The 16,668-nt window shown below is 49.4% G+C and overlaps 1 protein-coding gene across 1 annotated transcript; it reads left to right on the forward strand.

The window, feature by feature from the left end:
* The first annotated feature begins 5,270 nt into the window (after nucleotides 1-5,270).
* Nucleotides 5,271-16,554, forward strand: LOC144260023 (cathelicidin-2-like). The gene is made up of 4 exons (XM_077808494.1): nucleotides 5,271-5,550; nucleotides 9,595-9,705; nucleotides 13,575-13,661; nucleotides 14,493-16,554. Exons 1-4 carry the CDS (start codon nucleotides 5,362-5,364, stop codon nucleotides 14,610-14,612), a joined length of 507 nt encoding a protein of 168 aa, XP_077664620.1. The 5' UTR covers nucleotides 5,271-5,361; the 3' UTR covers nucleotides 14,613-16,554.
* The last annotated feature ends 114 nt before the right edge of the window (nucleotides 16,555-16,668 follow it).

Below are 16,668 nucleotides of genomic sequence, written 5' to 3' on the forward strand. Positions count from 1 at the left end.
ATAACGGGGGGTAAGCGCAATTATTCCTGCCAAGGATTTTGTACAGTGTCAAATCAGCCAACCTCCTTTGATATAGAAACCTATCCCTAATCTCCCCCGCCTGTTGCCCCACCCTGAGGGTATGTGTACGGATGAAGGTGGTTTTCTAGGGCAGCTGCTGTGACTGTATCCAACAGCATAAATACAGCTTTTGGGGTCATTTTATTCTCTTTAAAGGGTTTATTGAGGCACAGAATTGGCACATTCCTCTATAGGACAGTTGTCTACATCACCATGATGCTCCCAAACTTTATGGCAAAGATCCGTACCAGTATTACAGATGGAATGTTAGTGAGCCTTACAAAATGGAGGAAATTACCATCTTAAATACACTTCATATGGTGTGGCTATGGTTTTCTTAGCCTCTCGCTGCAGGACCCAGCTGTGAAGGGAATATAAACCTTCCGAGATGGTCCCAGTCATGGGTGATGGGCCTCCTGGACTTCCACCCTTTGTCGAGGCAGCGTCTACACTAAGCTCTTTCTGAAAACCTTCCTCTGGTGCCATCACACCAGTGGTGAGAAGAACTAGTGTAGACTAGCTGCCAACATCTTTACAATGTCAATGAAACTTGCTCAGAGCAGGGTCTGGCCAGTCCAGTGTTAACAAGGTGAGTGGCCTGTCTACATTAGTGCTCCCACTGTCGCTGGCGGTGGTGGTACTGTGCAGAAACGTATGGCCGCTTTCCGTGGTGGGAGATGGAAGGAATGTTCAGTCTAAGCATTCGTCTGCGAATTGCTGATCAGCAAGCTCTGAGAACGAGTTTGAAGGCGTATGTCAGCACACAAGGTGCTCTGAAGCTAGCTGGTCTGCACGTGCAATTGAACGGGGTCGGGTCGATCAGGGATATTCAGCTGCCTGACCGCATGATGACATCATTTGGTTCTTCTCTCTGCTGATTGGACCAAAACGTACATAAACCACATTACCTAACTATGACTGCCCTGATCTTACAATACTGCCTTGCGGCCCCATTCTTCTTTGACCTTTTTGTGCACCGAATAGTAGGTGGCCTCTGTCCCAAAGAGCTTACAATCTGAGTGACTTTCCCACTGTCATGCAGTCAGTAACAGAGCCATGAATAGCGACCAGTCTAATGCCGTGTTGACTGTAACACAGTTTGGTAAGATGGCTGAAGCATAGTTTGGTACTATTTATGTAGGCAAATACTGAGCCTGTGATTCTCCAACAGGCCCATGTAGCTGGGTCCTTCAATACCAGAGGAAATTCTCTGAGTGATGGGGAAAACTTAAAAATATTTGTTTCTGGAAAATGAACATTAAGGAAGCAAGTGGGACATAAATTGTGTGGGAATGGTGCCATTTTCACTTCGTACATCCCTTTTGTTTCAATGCATTGTACTATAATCATGACTTTAAAAAAAAACAAAACTTTTCATAATTTTTAAATTTGCTTTTTAAAAAAAAACAACAAAAATGCATCCCACCCCCAGTTCTGCAGCTTCTATTTATTGTCATCGCATGACGGAGCAATAGAAATGTGAATTGCTTTGATTGTATTTTTTGGTGCACAAAGATCCAATTCCCCTCCCGCTTGGCTAATCATGTTCTCCATTGTGTGTATGTGAAAAGGGCACTTTTATGGTAACTTAATTCTTTTTTTTATATTAAAAAATGGTAGAAATGTATTGTCTGTCCAACTCTTGTGACGTCCAACTGTTGTATATGACAATTCTGCGTATCTAAATTGTGAGTATCATCTTAGTCATGAAACATGCTGTACCCTAACGATCACATGGAAAGGAGGAGGTTTTCCACCCAGAAGTGAAGAATATATTAAACCTGATCTCATTGTGGGGGAGGCTCAACCTGAGCGCAGCACAAGGTGTGGCCTTGTCTAGGATTAAACACTTAAGAGTTGGTCTTTAAACATGGCTCCAGCTAAGGCAGTTCACAATGCTGGGGCAGCTGTTGTGGCCAGATGGCTTTAGAATGGTGTTTAAAACCCTAGACTGAAATGTGGTTCCCATTTGCCTTGGCCCCATCTACACTACCTGACCCAACTTAGAAACTGGTTTAGCTGGCATAATATTTTAATTTTAATTTGGAAGCACACGGGGATGCAGTTTGAGAAATTGCCTTCCAAGGGGAGACCAGGACTTGTACAATGTGCTGGGGTTGGAAGATCTTGTGTTGTGTGTCAGGAAGGTGGGAGGGGGGGCACACAAAACAACTATTTAGGCAGGGGACCTGGGGCCAGATCCTGCTTGGTGTACGAGATGAGTTTCTCTCCTCATAGTCCATATTCCTACATAGCACAACGCAGACCAATACCATTACTAGCACAGTTGTGTCCTAGTCTTTGCTCAGTGGTGGACGCTGTAGGAGTAAAGTGCAATGGCAGAGCCTGGGGCTGAGGGGGAACCCACCCTGTAATTGCAGATGGTACTGAACTGCGTTGGGAAAGCGTCTCTCCCTGGTAGAAGCGTCTCTCCCCGGTAGAAGCTTCTGCCATGCTCTGCTCTACCCAGTAATATTAATCCTATCACCCTTGTGGAAGAAGGTGTAATCGCAAGCTTAAAATCCAGCCGATCCCTTTCCCTTTAACTGATTCATGTTCCCACCTTATCCCTTCCTTCTGCTTCCCCACCAAAGCCACGGTATGGAAGTTCTCCAACATCCAGTCCATCCTCATGCAAAAGTGTGCTGCTGTACCTGGATGTAGATTTCAGACCAGGCTTCGTTAACTTCCTGCCCCTCTGAAGGCTCCTAACGCAAACCAGCAGGATACGATAATAAAATAGACCAGTAGATTCATTAGGCCCTCCTTCTGAAAAGTCTGAGGGGCTAAATTCACCCTGTACATCAGTGGGCTTACCCAGTTTGGGAACCCCTGAGCTAGTGTATGTGTATCCCTGGGGGTATATGGGAGAAATTGTGTTATGGTGGATTTTATGTATGTGTGTATTTATTTCATTTTCCTAATAGACTACTCAGTTGAAGCTTTAAAATGTTGGGCATTTGTTATATAAAATTATGGTAGCTAATTTACTTCAAGATGTACCAATGAGAACACCGCTACAGAGATGCTGATGTACAGAGCCCTCACCTCCAATCACCATACAGGGCGGGTTCAGTTGCCCAGCAACTATCCAGTCTAAAAGAACTCAGAACTTCAGGGAGGGGTTTGGTGGTAAACGTTGCCCTGTAACTATAACTGTACGTAACCATGAAATGTGGAGAGATGGCTAAAGACAGGTAGTGTTAAGTATCACACAAAGTATCGGTGATGAGAAAGCTGAGGGTACGCAGGCAGCTGGTAGATCTGAAAAGGGGTACGCAATAAGAAAAGGTCAGAAACCTCTGCACTAGCTTAGTCCAGAGTCGGTCAGTGGGCCCAGTGCCTGGAATGAGACCTGAATTGAAAATGCCATGCATATGTTCCCTTTCCCGGGACTATCCTCACTTTTTCTCTTGTTGCACTCTGTTTCCATCTGTAGAAAGAGGCATCGTAGACGCTTCGTGCCATTTGTCCCCCAAGGTGAAAATCTAGAGCTCGGTGACTTCCATAAAGCACCCCTGTGTGCAAATAGTTCCTTGTCCTTTGCAGGCTTTCAGTCCCTCGCCATTCCAGAGTTGAAGCATTTAGGAGAGTGTTGGGGTGTATGCGAGCCAAGTAGCTGGTGGTAGTGGGAGTAGGGCAAGGACTGAAATGTCTGAAGTCACTACATAACCCATGTACCTCATCACTAGGGTTAACTGCTGACTCCCTTCTTCAGGAGCCATACAAGGTGGAGGTGCTGTTCCTTTGGAAGCAGGTGATGAACAATAGGAAACCAGTGATCTTACCACAATGGATCTTGGAGGATTTTGCTGCAGGGGGGGAAGGAACAAACTTGCTCAGTGGATCGTTGTAATTTAGAGGCAGGTGATGGTCATTGGAAAGAAAAGGTTAGACAAACACCTGTCAGGAATGGACTTAGTCCTACCTTAAGTGCAGGGGACGGGACTATTTGACCTACTGAGGTCCCTTCGGGTCCTACCCTACTGGGATTCTCTGTTTCGAGTACACAGATTGTGTGGCGTCTCTCAGAATTGGGCTGGTTGGGTGTGCTAATTCTGCGTGCGCTGGAGACGTGACTTTGATAAGGGGGTTTGGGCAGTGCTCTGGATTGGCCCTCCCTTTGGATGCTCTATTTAGTCTTTGAACTTTTTGGTGCAAGGTCAAAAAATTACTAGCGTTGGTGACTGCCTCAGCTGGCCTGATCTCCTAGCATTGTGGAGTTTTACCCTGCCTGGCTGTGTACGCTGGAGTACTCGGAGTAATATCTGGCACCTCTCAGCCCTTTTGGAGCCTGATTCAAAGACGACTGAAGCCAATTTGCTTTGCAACAGGTTCTTGTAGCACTTGCATCTCCAATGGCCAGTGCAATCGTTAGCTAACGAACCCATCCACAACAGAGACTGGTAAGCATGATCTTGATTTTTTTAAGACAGGAAAATAGGCGCAAGGAGGTTATAGGACCTATTCCTGATCCCGCAGCAACTGAGTGGCAGAACTCCAGGCTCCCAGCCCTATGGTCCGTCCACTAGCCCACACTAGCTCCTCATTAGCTAGTGAAGGTGGTTTTGGCTCCAGGTGGAATGTTCCATAGTGGCTTCAGCAGGGGGATGTGCCTTCAAAAGGGCCAAATGCTTCTCTAAACCCCTTCAAAAGTTTTCTCTCCCATGATTGCAAGGCAAGTTTGGCGGTCACTAGGCTCGGCTTTATGGTTCTGACTCTCGGACCAACGGAGACGAAGCTCCTACTTTCTACTCAACCCTCCCAGCAGAATATTAATCTGCATACAGCATGGTTATTCTCTCTGTCAGTACAGGAATGACTTCACCCGGAGGTCTGAGTTTCCAGTGCCTCCCGGCCCGTCTGCTTTGGACCAGCTGGGAACCTTCTTTCTTGGGGGGAGGGGAGAAAAAAGCAGCCCCACAAACTTTGCTGCACATCAACAAACCTAGAAGAGTTTGGCTGCGTTTTGTTTTTCTTTAGCCAAGGCCAGAATTTTTTCCAGCTGCATAAATACCCCTGTTTAAGTGCTTCTGGGCTCTGATTCTGGGAAATCGCTGTTTAGAGTTAGGATTCCGCGAAGTCAGCATCAGTCCCATTTAAACATGTGGTACCATCCTGAAACTTAGCCCGGAGAGTGCTGCTAAGGCTTAGGTTTGCTTTTGAAAGGAGCGCGTCTTGCCAAGTTTGATGCAGTGAGTTCAGTGACACTGACCCATTAGCCTGGTAGTCTTTAACTCTGGGAATAAAGTGCTGTGTCGGCGTATTCCACCCGCCGGAGTCAGTGAAGCAGCAGCAGCCATGGCGGTGGTTCTATTCCTGGTGGCCCTGCTGGCGTCTCTCGGGGTGTCCGTTACTGCCAGTCCCCTTTTGGAGGCTCAGCTGCTGTCCCCCAGAGATGTGGCTCGTTCTGCGGTCGAGGCCTATAATCAAGAAACTGGAACGCAGGCAGTGTTCAGGCTGTTTAAGCTCAAAAGCTTCCACAAAACAGTAAGAGCGCATTGGCTTTGCATTCTCCTTTTCCCCATTGACTTTAGCCCATAGTGTGTGGGGGTTGGGGGGAAGGGAGGTTTTTAAGGTGTATGTATAATTGCAGGAAGAACTCCAGGAACAGAACTGAGGCAGGAATGCAGGTGCTGAAGGTACAATGAGGAGTGCTATATAGGAAGCCTATAAATCACATCCTATATAAAGCCAGATTTCCTGCTGAATTCTCTGCCCCTCCCCACCATGGGCAAAGCTTGTCTACATGGGAGTTGACCGGGTTTAACGGAAGGTGTGAATTTAAGCCAGTATGGGGGGGCACTTATTTCAGTGTAGCTTTAAGTAGATTGGAAATGGATTTAATCTGAATGGATATAAGCCACCTTGAAATTAAAATGTGTCCATGTGGGTTTGCACCACTTTTACCTAATTGGTTTTAAAATTCGTTTTAAACTGGTGTGACTTTTGCATGGAGACAAGACCTTAGTAATGCCTCTTCTAGATAACTAGGCTGCCCTTCTCCTCTAGCCCTGGGGTTGCAAAGCGCTGGACCGACCAGTTCAGTGTGGCTCTGCTGGGAAGAGGGGCTGTGCAGAGGGTTCTGCAGGGCTCTGCGTTCGCTCTCTCCTGGACTCCAGATCTAGGGGGCTGCAAATCCCCAAGTGTGCTGGAGGCTGGTGGGTCGAACGAGCAATGGGAACCACTCAAGTTGGCTGCTCAGAAGCAGCCTCCTGGTGTTCAGAATGGATTTTTTTTAATGGGGACCCCAAAACAGCTGCTCTGGGGTGGAGGGTCCTAGAGAACTCTAAAGATTCTGGAGCCATTGAAGTGGGGTGAGCTTGACTCATGGAATGTCTTTTTTGGTGCATCGGTGTGGGGATCAAAACCAGCAGGGGAGAGCAGGCATCAACCCCCTCCCCCCCCCCCCCGAAACACAGAGCACTGTTGTGAGCTGGCCAAACAGAGCAGTGGAAACAGCTGGTGGAGTCTGGAGGGAGGCTGCCTAGAACTGGGGGGAGGGGAGGGGGCAGTAGCAAGCAAGGCAGCAACTGGCATCCGAAAAGAAGGGACACAGTATGTGGGGAGCCAGTGGTGGGGAAGGGAGCTGTAGGAAAAGGAAGAAAATGACTGTAAACCAAAACGTCCAGAGAGCATATTAAGGCAAACAAGGTGAAGTGACAGGAATAGAGAAATGATCAGAGAGCGAAGGGACTATAATCGAGAAAGGACGGGAGGGAAAATAGCCAACACATTCCGTCAACTGTAAAGAAAGATTGCACAAGAGGATTGCTCAAGATCCCAACTAGTTGAGATAAAACATAATTTGGCCTCTAGATTGCCTCTGCCTCTCCTTATTGCTCCAATTCAGAACACACACTTCCCGGTACTGGTTGCAGTGCTCTCTTTACAAAAGATAAAGAAATCCATCTCCCAGACCTGTCCCTCAGCCTGAGTTCTGAGACTCAAGCTGGCTGCTTTCCTTCTTCTGTGTGACCTGTAACCCAGATGCGATAAGTCCCCATCTGGCTACTCTGTGCCACCCGCTGAAGCCCCATGGGCTCCGAAAGGCTTGCCCAGATGTGGCTGAGTGGACCTTATGCATCCCAAGACCCCTCTGAGGAGGAGCGGACTGCAGCTCACTCCCCACTCCCCCATGTCAGCTCTGCAAGGCTAGGAGTAAAGCGTAAGGAAGAGGTATTTCTATCACAGCAGCTGTGACTCCAAACGGGAGGGAGCTGTTGTTGTCACATAGATGCTCTTCAGCACAGAACTTTACTCTATGTCTGACTGCTGTATGTACCATCACTACTTCACAAACTAACAGGCACTGAAGTGAAACAGCTTGGCCTGAACTCAGTCACAGAACAAGTGAAGGGGCTGGGGTGGGATCCAGGAGTCCTGACTTCCAGGCCCTTGCTCTGCCTACCAGCCAATGCTGCCAGTGTAAACAGCTGCTTGGAAATGCAGTTTCTGTTTGGGCCAGGTCAGCCTCAGCCAGTGTCTCTGTGTGCTGGTCACTCCTACCCACGGGCTGCTGCAGAACCGGCTTGGTGGAGGGGACAGCAGAGCTGGGAATGAGAGGAGAGATTATAATGTGGGTGTGCAGGGGGACAGCTTCCCTCAATGGTGAAATCTCTGTTACACCGATCTTGAATGTTCCTATTTGACCAAGGGTTATTTTACAGGAGGAAACCCAAATAAATCAACCCCCAACCTCTGGAGGACGGGAGCATTTACATTCCCAGCTAGGGCCAGTCCCAGTTTCGGCAGGGCTATCTGTTAATCAGAATGAGCCAGGTGCCATCTGTTTCTTTCCCCATCTCTCCATACCCACAACAAGCCCCCTGCCCCAATGTGCCAGCTGCCTGCAAGTGCCCCTCCTGTTGCTGGCTGAAGTTCACCCCTGGTCACAGACCTATGCACCATTTAAATCAGGGGTGGGCAAACTGCGGGCCACATCCAGCCCATCAGATGTTTTAATCTGGCCCTTGAGCTCCCACAGGGGGTCGGGGGCTTGCCCTGCTCTGTGCATGACGTGGCTCCGCGTGGCTCCCGGAAGCAGCAGCATGTCCCCTTTCTGGCTCCTATGTGTAGGGGCAGCCAGGGGGCTCTGCACGCTGCCCCCACCCGAAGCGCCTCCCCAACAGTTTCACTGGCTGGGAACTGCGGCCAATGGGAGTTGCGGGGGCAGCGTGTGCGGACAGGGCAGCATGCAGAGCCACCTAGGCATGCCTCCACGTAAGAGCCAGAGGGGTGACGTGCCAGTGCTTCCGGGAGCTGCTTGAAGTAGGCGCCACCGGGAGCCTGCACCCCGACCCCCTCCTGGGCCCCAACCCTCTGCCCCAGCCCTTATCCCCCTCCTGCCCTCTGAATACCTTGGTTCCAGCCTGGAGCACTCTCCTGCACCCCAGAGCCTGCACCCACAGCTGGAGCCCTGACCCCCCCACTGCACCCCTGCCCCAGCCCATATCCCCCTCCTGAACCCCTTGATCCCAGCCCGGAGCACCCTCCTATGCCCCAGAGCCCGCACCCCCAGCCAGAACCTTCACCCCCACCCCCCACATCGTAACTCCCTTTCCCAGTCCGGAGCCCCCTCCTGCACCCTGAACTCCTCGTTTCTGACCCCATCCCAGAGCCTGCACCCACAGCCAGAGCCCTCACCCCCTCCCACATCCCAATCTTAATTTCATGAGCATTCACGGCCTGCCATACAATTTCCATACCCAGATGTGGCGCTTGGGTTTGCCCACCCCTGATTTAAATCCTCCAAATAGGGTTTGGGCAGGAGGCAAGTGGCCCAGATGCCGGTGCGGGTACTCGCTCAAGGGTGAATTTCACCTTCGGTGGATGCCTTGCTGCTGCTCCCTAGCCTCATCCACCAGTGTGTGTTGCTCGGTGGTGGCCTGGCCTGACCCATGCCCCAGCACATGCCACAGGACGCCAGGAGGTGCCGGGGGAGGAAGGGCAGTGAGCAGGGACCTGCGTGGGAGTGTGAGAGACTCCTCTTGGGTTGGCACGTTCTGTTCCCCCGCCGAGACCTGGGGTCGAAGGAGCTCGCTCTCCCTCTCCCCCGGGCCATGGCTGGAGGAGATCTGTGCCCCTGATAATTATTGGGGGGGGGGCGGGGCCTGTGTCCTTTCTTGCCCCACATTGTGCATGCCCCTGGCAGTGAGGGAACTCCATCCGTCTTGAGCCACCGTGACTGGAGTCAGGCAGGGCTCCAGATGGGAAAGCAGGGATGGCTGGTGACCAAGGGGAGTGTGTGGTGCAGGTCCCTATGCTACCACGTTGGCCTAAGACCACCGTGTTAAGAGAGCACGAGCGTGCACCATTAGAAACGCACCCAGAGATCAGCCCTTCATGGACGCCTGACTGCACACAGGAGTAGCTGTTGGTCTCCTTAAAGCCCCCTGTGGGGTTGCTATGCTCTTCGAAAAGCAAGTGGCTTTCCTGACACAAGCAGGCAGGTAGCGGATGCCTGGGAGCCGTGACTTGTGCACTAGGCATTGCTTGGTGACGCCATTAAAAGATTTGTCCTTGTACCTGTAGCAATTTGACTGGGGCACGCACTTCAGCATCAACTTCACCATCAAAGAGACGAACTGCTGGAAAAGCGTGGCTAGCTACCGCCTTGAGGACTGCAGATATCGGCCAAATGGGGTAGGTGTGAAACACAGTTGCCAACTTTCATGCAGTAAATAAGCACCCCAACTTTCACACAAAGCCAAAAATCAAGCTAGTCCCATTTCAAAACAAGGCCAAAACAAGCCAATCCCTGAGAACCCCAACATCTGTGTGTCTAGATCCCCCCCACCCCCGGTGTGCAGTCTGGGACTGTGGTGGGCCTGTTGTGCACCCCGACTCTCTCCCGCATGTCCCTGCTTGCCCTTAGCCCCTGCTTCCCGGGAGTTGATATAAAAAAGAAGCAACAAGCTACAAGCCAAAAATTAGCCAACAAGCAACTCACAAGCCAATTAAGCCAAAAACAAGCCCAATTTTTGCGTTTTTTTCACGGGTTTGGCATGTCTGTTGAAACCATCCCCTTTCTCACTGGGAGCATTGGGACATAGCAGCTGCCAGCCTGGATCAGACCCCGAGTCTGTCTAGTCCTGTCTCCAACAGTGGCAGGTGCCAGCTGATTCAGAGAAAGGTGCACAAAGCCCCTCAGTGGAAGTTTCCTCCTGACCCTTAGCAGAGATTGGCTTGAGCCCTGACGCATGAGGGTTCATATCCCTTCCAAAACTCTTGTCTGCTTTTAATACTATAACTCTGGAAATCCTTATTACCCGTATAAATGTATAATCCCTTTTTTGAATCCTGCAAAGCTCTTGGCCTCAGGGATGTCTTGTGGCAGTGAGTTCCACAGGCTGTTGTGTGAGGGTAAAAAATCCTTGTGCTGCCTTTTAAATGTCATTGAATGTGCCCTTGTTTTTTTGTCATGGGGCTGGGAGAACAAAAGTTCCTGATTGCCCCTCTGTACGATTCAGTTTGTTTCAGTTTTCCCTGTTCTAGTTTGGGAGCTCTTGCTCATCTGAGCTAGACATTTTACACACACATTGTCGCTGTGGTTGTTGCTATAACTCAGAAAGCTCTGAAGGTGAAGGGAGGCTTAAGTGCAGCCTCAGCCATGGAGTCTCTCACCAGTCTGCCACTCCAGCTGACCTGGCATTACAGCATGACTAGAGTTTTGCTGAACTATAAATGAAATCGGGGGCAGATCATCGGGTTTTGGGTTTCACTGGGCACAGCTCTGTTCCTAGTTGTCTCCAGCATGCCTGGGTCATGTGACGGGGAATCTGGGACAACCAATGGGTTTTGTTGGATGGAAACTTTGGCAGGTTCAGCAGCATTTGATCAAATCAGAAATTCAGAGGGAAACTCTGGGTGCAGCCCCCACTTCACGTGGTTCCAGTCACAGCAAGATGTTCATGCCCCGCCATGTCCATCATGCCCCATCCTGATGCTCCTCCCCGTTTTCGGAGGCCGGGGAGGTGTTTGCATGCCAGTGGCTGTAGTTGTTATATGTAAAACATCCCTGTAAATGTTTTGCTTGGCCATATGCTATCTTCATGTCTCCGTAAAACAGCCTCAGAGAGGAAGTGTGTGGGGTTGGTACTGCTGCACGATGGTGGCCCTGGGCTTTGACCCAAGCAGATTGCTGTGGCATGGGAACACATCACTAGGAGGGTGGTGAAGCACTGGAATGGGTTACCTAGGGAGGTGGTGGAATCTCCTTCCTTTGAGGTTTTAAGGTCAGGCTTGACAAAGCCGTGGCTGGGATGATTTAGTTGGGGTTGGTCCTGCTTTGAGCAGGGGTTGGACTAGATGACCTCTTGAGGTCTCTTCCAACCCTAATCTTCTGTGATTTGCCCTCCCAGGCCTGTGTTCTTATTTGCATGCACAAGAGGGTCTCCTTCCCAGGCTTTCTAGCCCTGCCATTATTTTAGTAAGCAAGTGAATGTAGGGCTGGTGAGTTTATTTGTACCTTGGTGCTGTCTAGAGGCCCCAACCCAGATCCGGGCCCCAGTGTGCTAGGTGCTGTACATAAAGTCAGTCCTTGCCCCCAAGAGCTTGCAATGTAAGGCGCTAAGACAAAGAAAGGATAGCAGGGCAAATGGACACAGAGAGGGGTAGCGACTGGCCCATGGTCACCCAGCCGAGCCGTGGCAGAAAAGAAGTCAGTTCTCCTGACCCTCTGCGCATAGCGCCAATGAAAGAAGGAGGAAATCGGTGTCCAGCCCTCTTCAGCCATTGGCCTGTGCCTGCAAGGTTGCCTGTTCCAGGGGTAGGGTTTTTTTTGGTGGTCACCTCTAGGGAACATGGTTGAATCCACTAGTGCTGCAGAACCTTTCCTTTGTGCATGTGTAGTTTGTATCCTCGGCGGGCACTGGTGCTGAGCCGGGAGTGTATTCACTGTCAAAGCCGCCTGCCCTTTAGCTTTGAGCTGTGGACTGTTTAGGGTCCTGTACTCCAGGGGTAGTCAACAGGAGAACCGCAGGCCAAATCCCAACCACCAGATGATTTTGAACAGACTCCAAAATCATTAGTGTAGCTTTCTTCTCTGGAGTCTGGACCTTGATTATACTTTGACCAAGGACTTTGGATGGTGACAGAAAATAGACTCCCCCTGCTGTACTCACACCTGCCTCAGAACAACAGCGGCCGGGGGCTGCGTGGCATTGCCAGAGAATTACACCTGCCACAGAACTTACAACTAGTGATGCGTTTAAGCCAAATGTTGCAGCCTCTCTAGTGGCTTCAAGGAGACGTTGCTTTGCAAAGGGTCTTTTGCCCCAAGCTACAAGGCATTCCTAATCACTGCAGATACTGCAGGGAGTAAAATGATTTGAATCCTCTTAAATGTTGATGCCAAGCAATTAACAATTCAGGCAAGAAGGCTCCATCTCCAGCAGTACGAGGTAGAACTAGGGTGACCAGACAGCAAGTGTGAAAAATCGGGACGGGGTGGGGGGTAATTGGTGACTATATAAGAAAAAGCTCCAAATATCAGGACTGTCCCTATAAAATTGGGACATCTGGTCACCCTAGGTAGAACAGGACTCCAAAAAACATAGTTCCCAATTTAATAAACAAAAAACCAGCATTGCCCCATTTGTGGTCAGATAAGTTACGCTCCTTAATAAAACCAACCGCACAGCAACCCTGGAAAACCAGTCTCCAAACAGGGGCTGAATTCCAAAGTGTTCTCTCTGTGAAATGGCTGCTTCAGCTGAGGTAGACATGGTCGCTACTGATCACGGTGAATATAGCGAAATAGTGGGAAGTGTAGCTTGGAGCTGTTTCAGTAGAATAGTGGGGTGGTCAGATAACGCTGCTAGAGCGGAGGTTGACAACAGCAGAGTTGGAGAACTTTTTTCTAAAGTAACTTTATTCACACATATTTGGGTCGAGTGAAACACTTTGTGAATTTGTGTTGAATTCAGCAAGTGGAGTCAGTCGGGGAAAAAAACAATTCCAAAAAAGTCAAAACGTTTTGTATTTATGATCCTAAACCACCTTTTGGTTTGAATTTTACTTCACTTTTATTAAACCAGGTTAAAAACTCAAACAAAATGCTTCATTTGACCTGATGTGCAATTTTTCTGATCCTTTTATTTCACCAAAAAAATTTTTTTTTTAAATTTGCTATGGGACAACTCAGGAAAAAACTTTGATTCAGCCACTGAACTGACAAATCAGTTATTTGCACAACTCTAGAGATGAGCTCACTGTTTGACAGCCAATGTTTCTAGTTCAGACATAATTCTTTACTTAGATTGCGAGTCCTGCTCTTTGGGGCAGGAACTGTCCTTTGCGATATGTCTTCAGCTCTTGGAACGATGGGGCCCTGCCCTCAGTTCGGGTGTTCTGTATTACAGTGTTACTTAATATATATTCACCATGATTATTACTGTCACTGGAGGCTTCCTCTGAGTTGAAAATGATTGCAAAACTACACTCCATGAAGCTTTGAAACAGGGCTCCTCAGATACCCTCACTGAAGTACTTCTCCCTCACTCTCTCCCCAGATGAAAAGGGATTGTTCCGCCAACGTGTCAGTTCTTGACTTCGTACAAGAGGCACCTTTGACATCTGTGAAGTGCACCCAGGAACAGGTGAGCTGTTACCTGTCTAGGTAGGCGCGCTCCATTGGGGTCACGGAGCCAGGTACACTCTGCCCCCATGGTAATGAAGTTACAGTGGTTTGTGTTGTCCCTTGACTGTCCCTAGAGGAGATTGATACAGAACCAACATGGGTCAATGAGGCAATCATTCCGTGTTTTCTTTGGCTGGCTATTGGTCATCTCATCCTCGGACAAACCTACATGGAAACTTTTCTTTAAACATATGGGGCCACCAGAAGGAGGAAGCTATAGCAGTCCCCATGGTTACACATGGTGCTGCTGGGCCCACTCTGAAGGCTTTAGACCTATGTAGAGATGTGTAGCTGCATCGTGGGCCCACCAGATGTCTGGATATTAGTCGCTCCCAAGACAGAGACCCATATTATGCCCCCAATCTGCAGCTCCTGTGGGCTTCAGTGGAGTTTGCTCATTAACTCTGACGGCAGCGCATGTCCCTGTGGGACTGGGTTTTCCTTTCTCTGGTGCGAGAGGGGAGGGAAATGCAGGAATGAGTTACCATAGGTTCCTCCGTCCTTCACTCTGACCATGGCTGGAGGAGGTAGAATCAGGGTTAAGATGAATGACCCTGTCCAGTCTTCTGAGAGGTGGCTGCAGCCCCAGAGGTGAGGCCAAGGATAGAATTGGTTTCAGTCCAGGAACCACTCAGGATTGGGCAAGGGCCTGGGAAATTATTTCCCATTTATTCCAGCAGGAGGCAATCATGAGCTAACTGGGTAGACGGATGGTTTGGTTGAAAACTATGAAATAGAAACCGGACCCTGGGGGGGAAATATTGATCCTTCTGATTCCTTTGAATTCCAGCGGGCGAAAAAAAACAGCAAGAAACCAAAACCCAAGGCCCAGTCCGTCCCCAAAGTGACTGTCGAGTACTTTCCATCGTCTTTCTCTACCGCGGCCCTGACAGCACCAGAAGAAGGCTAACGCACAGTCTGCCTGATGTCGAATTAGGGTGCTGCCATTGTCTTCAAAAGGCCTGTTTGCTTTCCTGCCACGCCACCATCTCATCCGACAGACAATTTGAGAGCTTTTGGGTCCACGTTATTCCTGGCTAGTCTCTTTCACTGGTTTTTTTGCTTTGCTTTGGGATGACTGAGAGGCAGGCCTCAAAAAGCCTTTGCAAAATGGGGGAAGCCTTTTTGTTTTGATATTCTCTACTAAGCCGCAACAAGGACTGAAGTGTGTGGCAGAGTTGCCCCTCGCTTGCAGACCTGAGACATGTTATATCCATCCCCTCCGGCTCCCTGCCAGGTTCCCTTCCAGAGACAGCCGTTCTCACGGGGCCTCCTTTGCTTGAGTTGCCAAAGATTTAGGCATTTTGGTGCCTTCATTTTCAGGTGCCAAATCTGAGATGCTTTAATGGGGCCTGATTTTCTGCAGGTGCTGAGCACCTGCCTTCTGAAAGCCAGGCCTGTTTTAAGGTGTGTGAAACGGAACACCCCAAAATTGCTAGACAGTTTTGAAAATCTTGGCCTTAGTTGGATTCTGAGCCCATGACTAAAGGGGTGACACATGAGAATGCTGGGAAGAGATGGAGCTTCATGTGAGGTGCACCATCATACCAAAGGCTCGGCCCAGTCCCAAGGTAGGGAGCCTGGGGATGGTTACTCCCACAGTTACTGGCCAACTCTCGTGGTCTTATTGCAAGTGTCACGACAGCTGGTGCTTTTCTTACAGACCCAGCTCCTGGAGTCACGTGATGACACGAGAATCTGGGCTTTTCATTTTAAATCTATAAAAGCAGGCTTCTAGCCCTTGTAGGTGGGAGAAAAAAGCTTGAAATCGTGTGCCCTGAGGCTCAGAAATCAAAAGGCGAATAAAAGGACTCCAAGGGTAGTAGCTTTAAAGCCTTGTGATTTGCTAAGTCCATTTCACGATTGTCAGGATCCTTGACCTATGGTTTTGGAATGCTTGGGGCTGGCAATAGGGAGTCAAGCATTTCCCTAGGTACCACTCCTCTACGATAAGCAGAGGGGAAAAGCAAAGCAGAAGCTTGCAGGGCCAGAGGCTCTGCAGGGAAGGGACGTGCTGCATGAAGCTGTTCTGAAGGGAAGGCTGAGAGGAATAGACAGAGCCAGAAATACTTGTGTGAGGAGCTGAGCAGAACTTCATTCCAATAAGACAGAAACTACCACCTGCTGTGGTTTCTCCTGGTGCCCCAGTAACTCCCCATGGCAGGGCCGCCTTCTCAGACAGAGCCCTTTCCAGCTTTGCTTTGCCCCGAGTCTTCTTTGGACTGTCCAACAGCTTAATCCGTGAAGGGGAAAAGGCTTCCAGTCATGTTGAAAGGTTCAATCTCCCCCGTCCTCTCTCCGACGCCCTTGCTGATACTTTGCATATACTACTGTCTACATACGTTCCCAGGTCAGCTTCTCTGGCCCCGCACCTGCTCCAGGTGGGGCTGCTGGTCAGTGCGGAGCTACAGTAAACAGTGCCCCCTAGTGCTCTACTTTGGAACTGCCCTCCCCTTGTAACCTTTTCCCTTTTTCAGCAAAACACTCAGTTTAACACTATTTTTAAGCCTGCTTCTGCACAATTGCACGATCCTCTATAGAAATAAGCACCAATGCAGTATAGCCTCGTTCCTCCCCGGCCCTATATAGACTTATTCCATTGCATTCCTTGATCATAGCATATAATCGGTCGTTTTCCCCCAGAGAATGTAAGCACTGCCAATATTGAAGATCCAGGGCAAAATTTTCAAAAGCGTCTAAGTCCCATTTTGGTGTCAGTCAGTGAGACTTGGGCTCCTAAGTGACTTAGGTGCTCTTGAAAATTTGCCCCCATCTGTGTCTTGTCTGATTTATTGTACAGCAAAAAACATTGGCTGTGTTTGTGTTGGGGGCAGCTGTGAGCTGTAATAAAGATATCGGTTACATTGTATGTGTGATCAGCTGTGAGCTGTCATGTCAGACTGGTGGCTTGCGCCCTCACCAGCACCCCTTTGGTTACGCTCGTGTGCGCTCACCAATGCACCTTG

Source organism: Eretmochelys imbricata, chromosome 2, assembly GCF_965152235.1.
Source record: "Eretmochelys imbricata isolate rEreImb1 chromosome 2, rEreImb1.hap1, whole genome shotgun sequence".
In the NCBI taxonomy this organism is placed as follows: domain Eukaryota; kingdom Metazoa; phylum Chordata; order Testudines; family Cheloniidae; genus Eretmochelys; species Eretmochelys imbricata.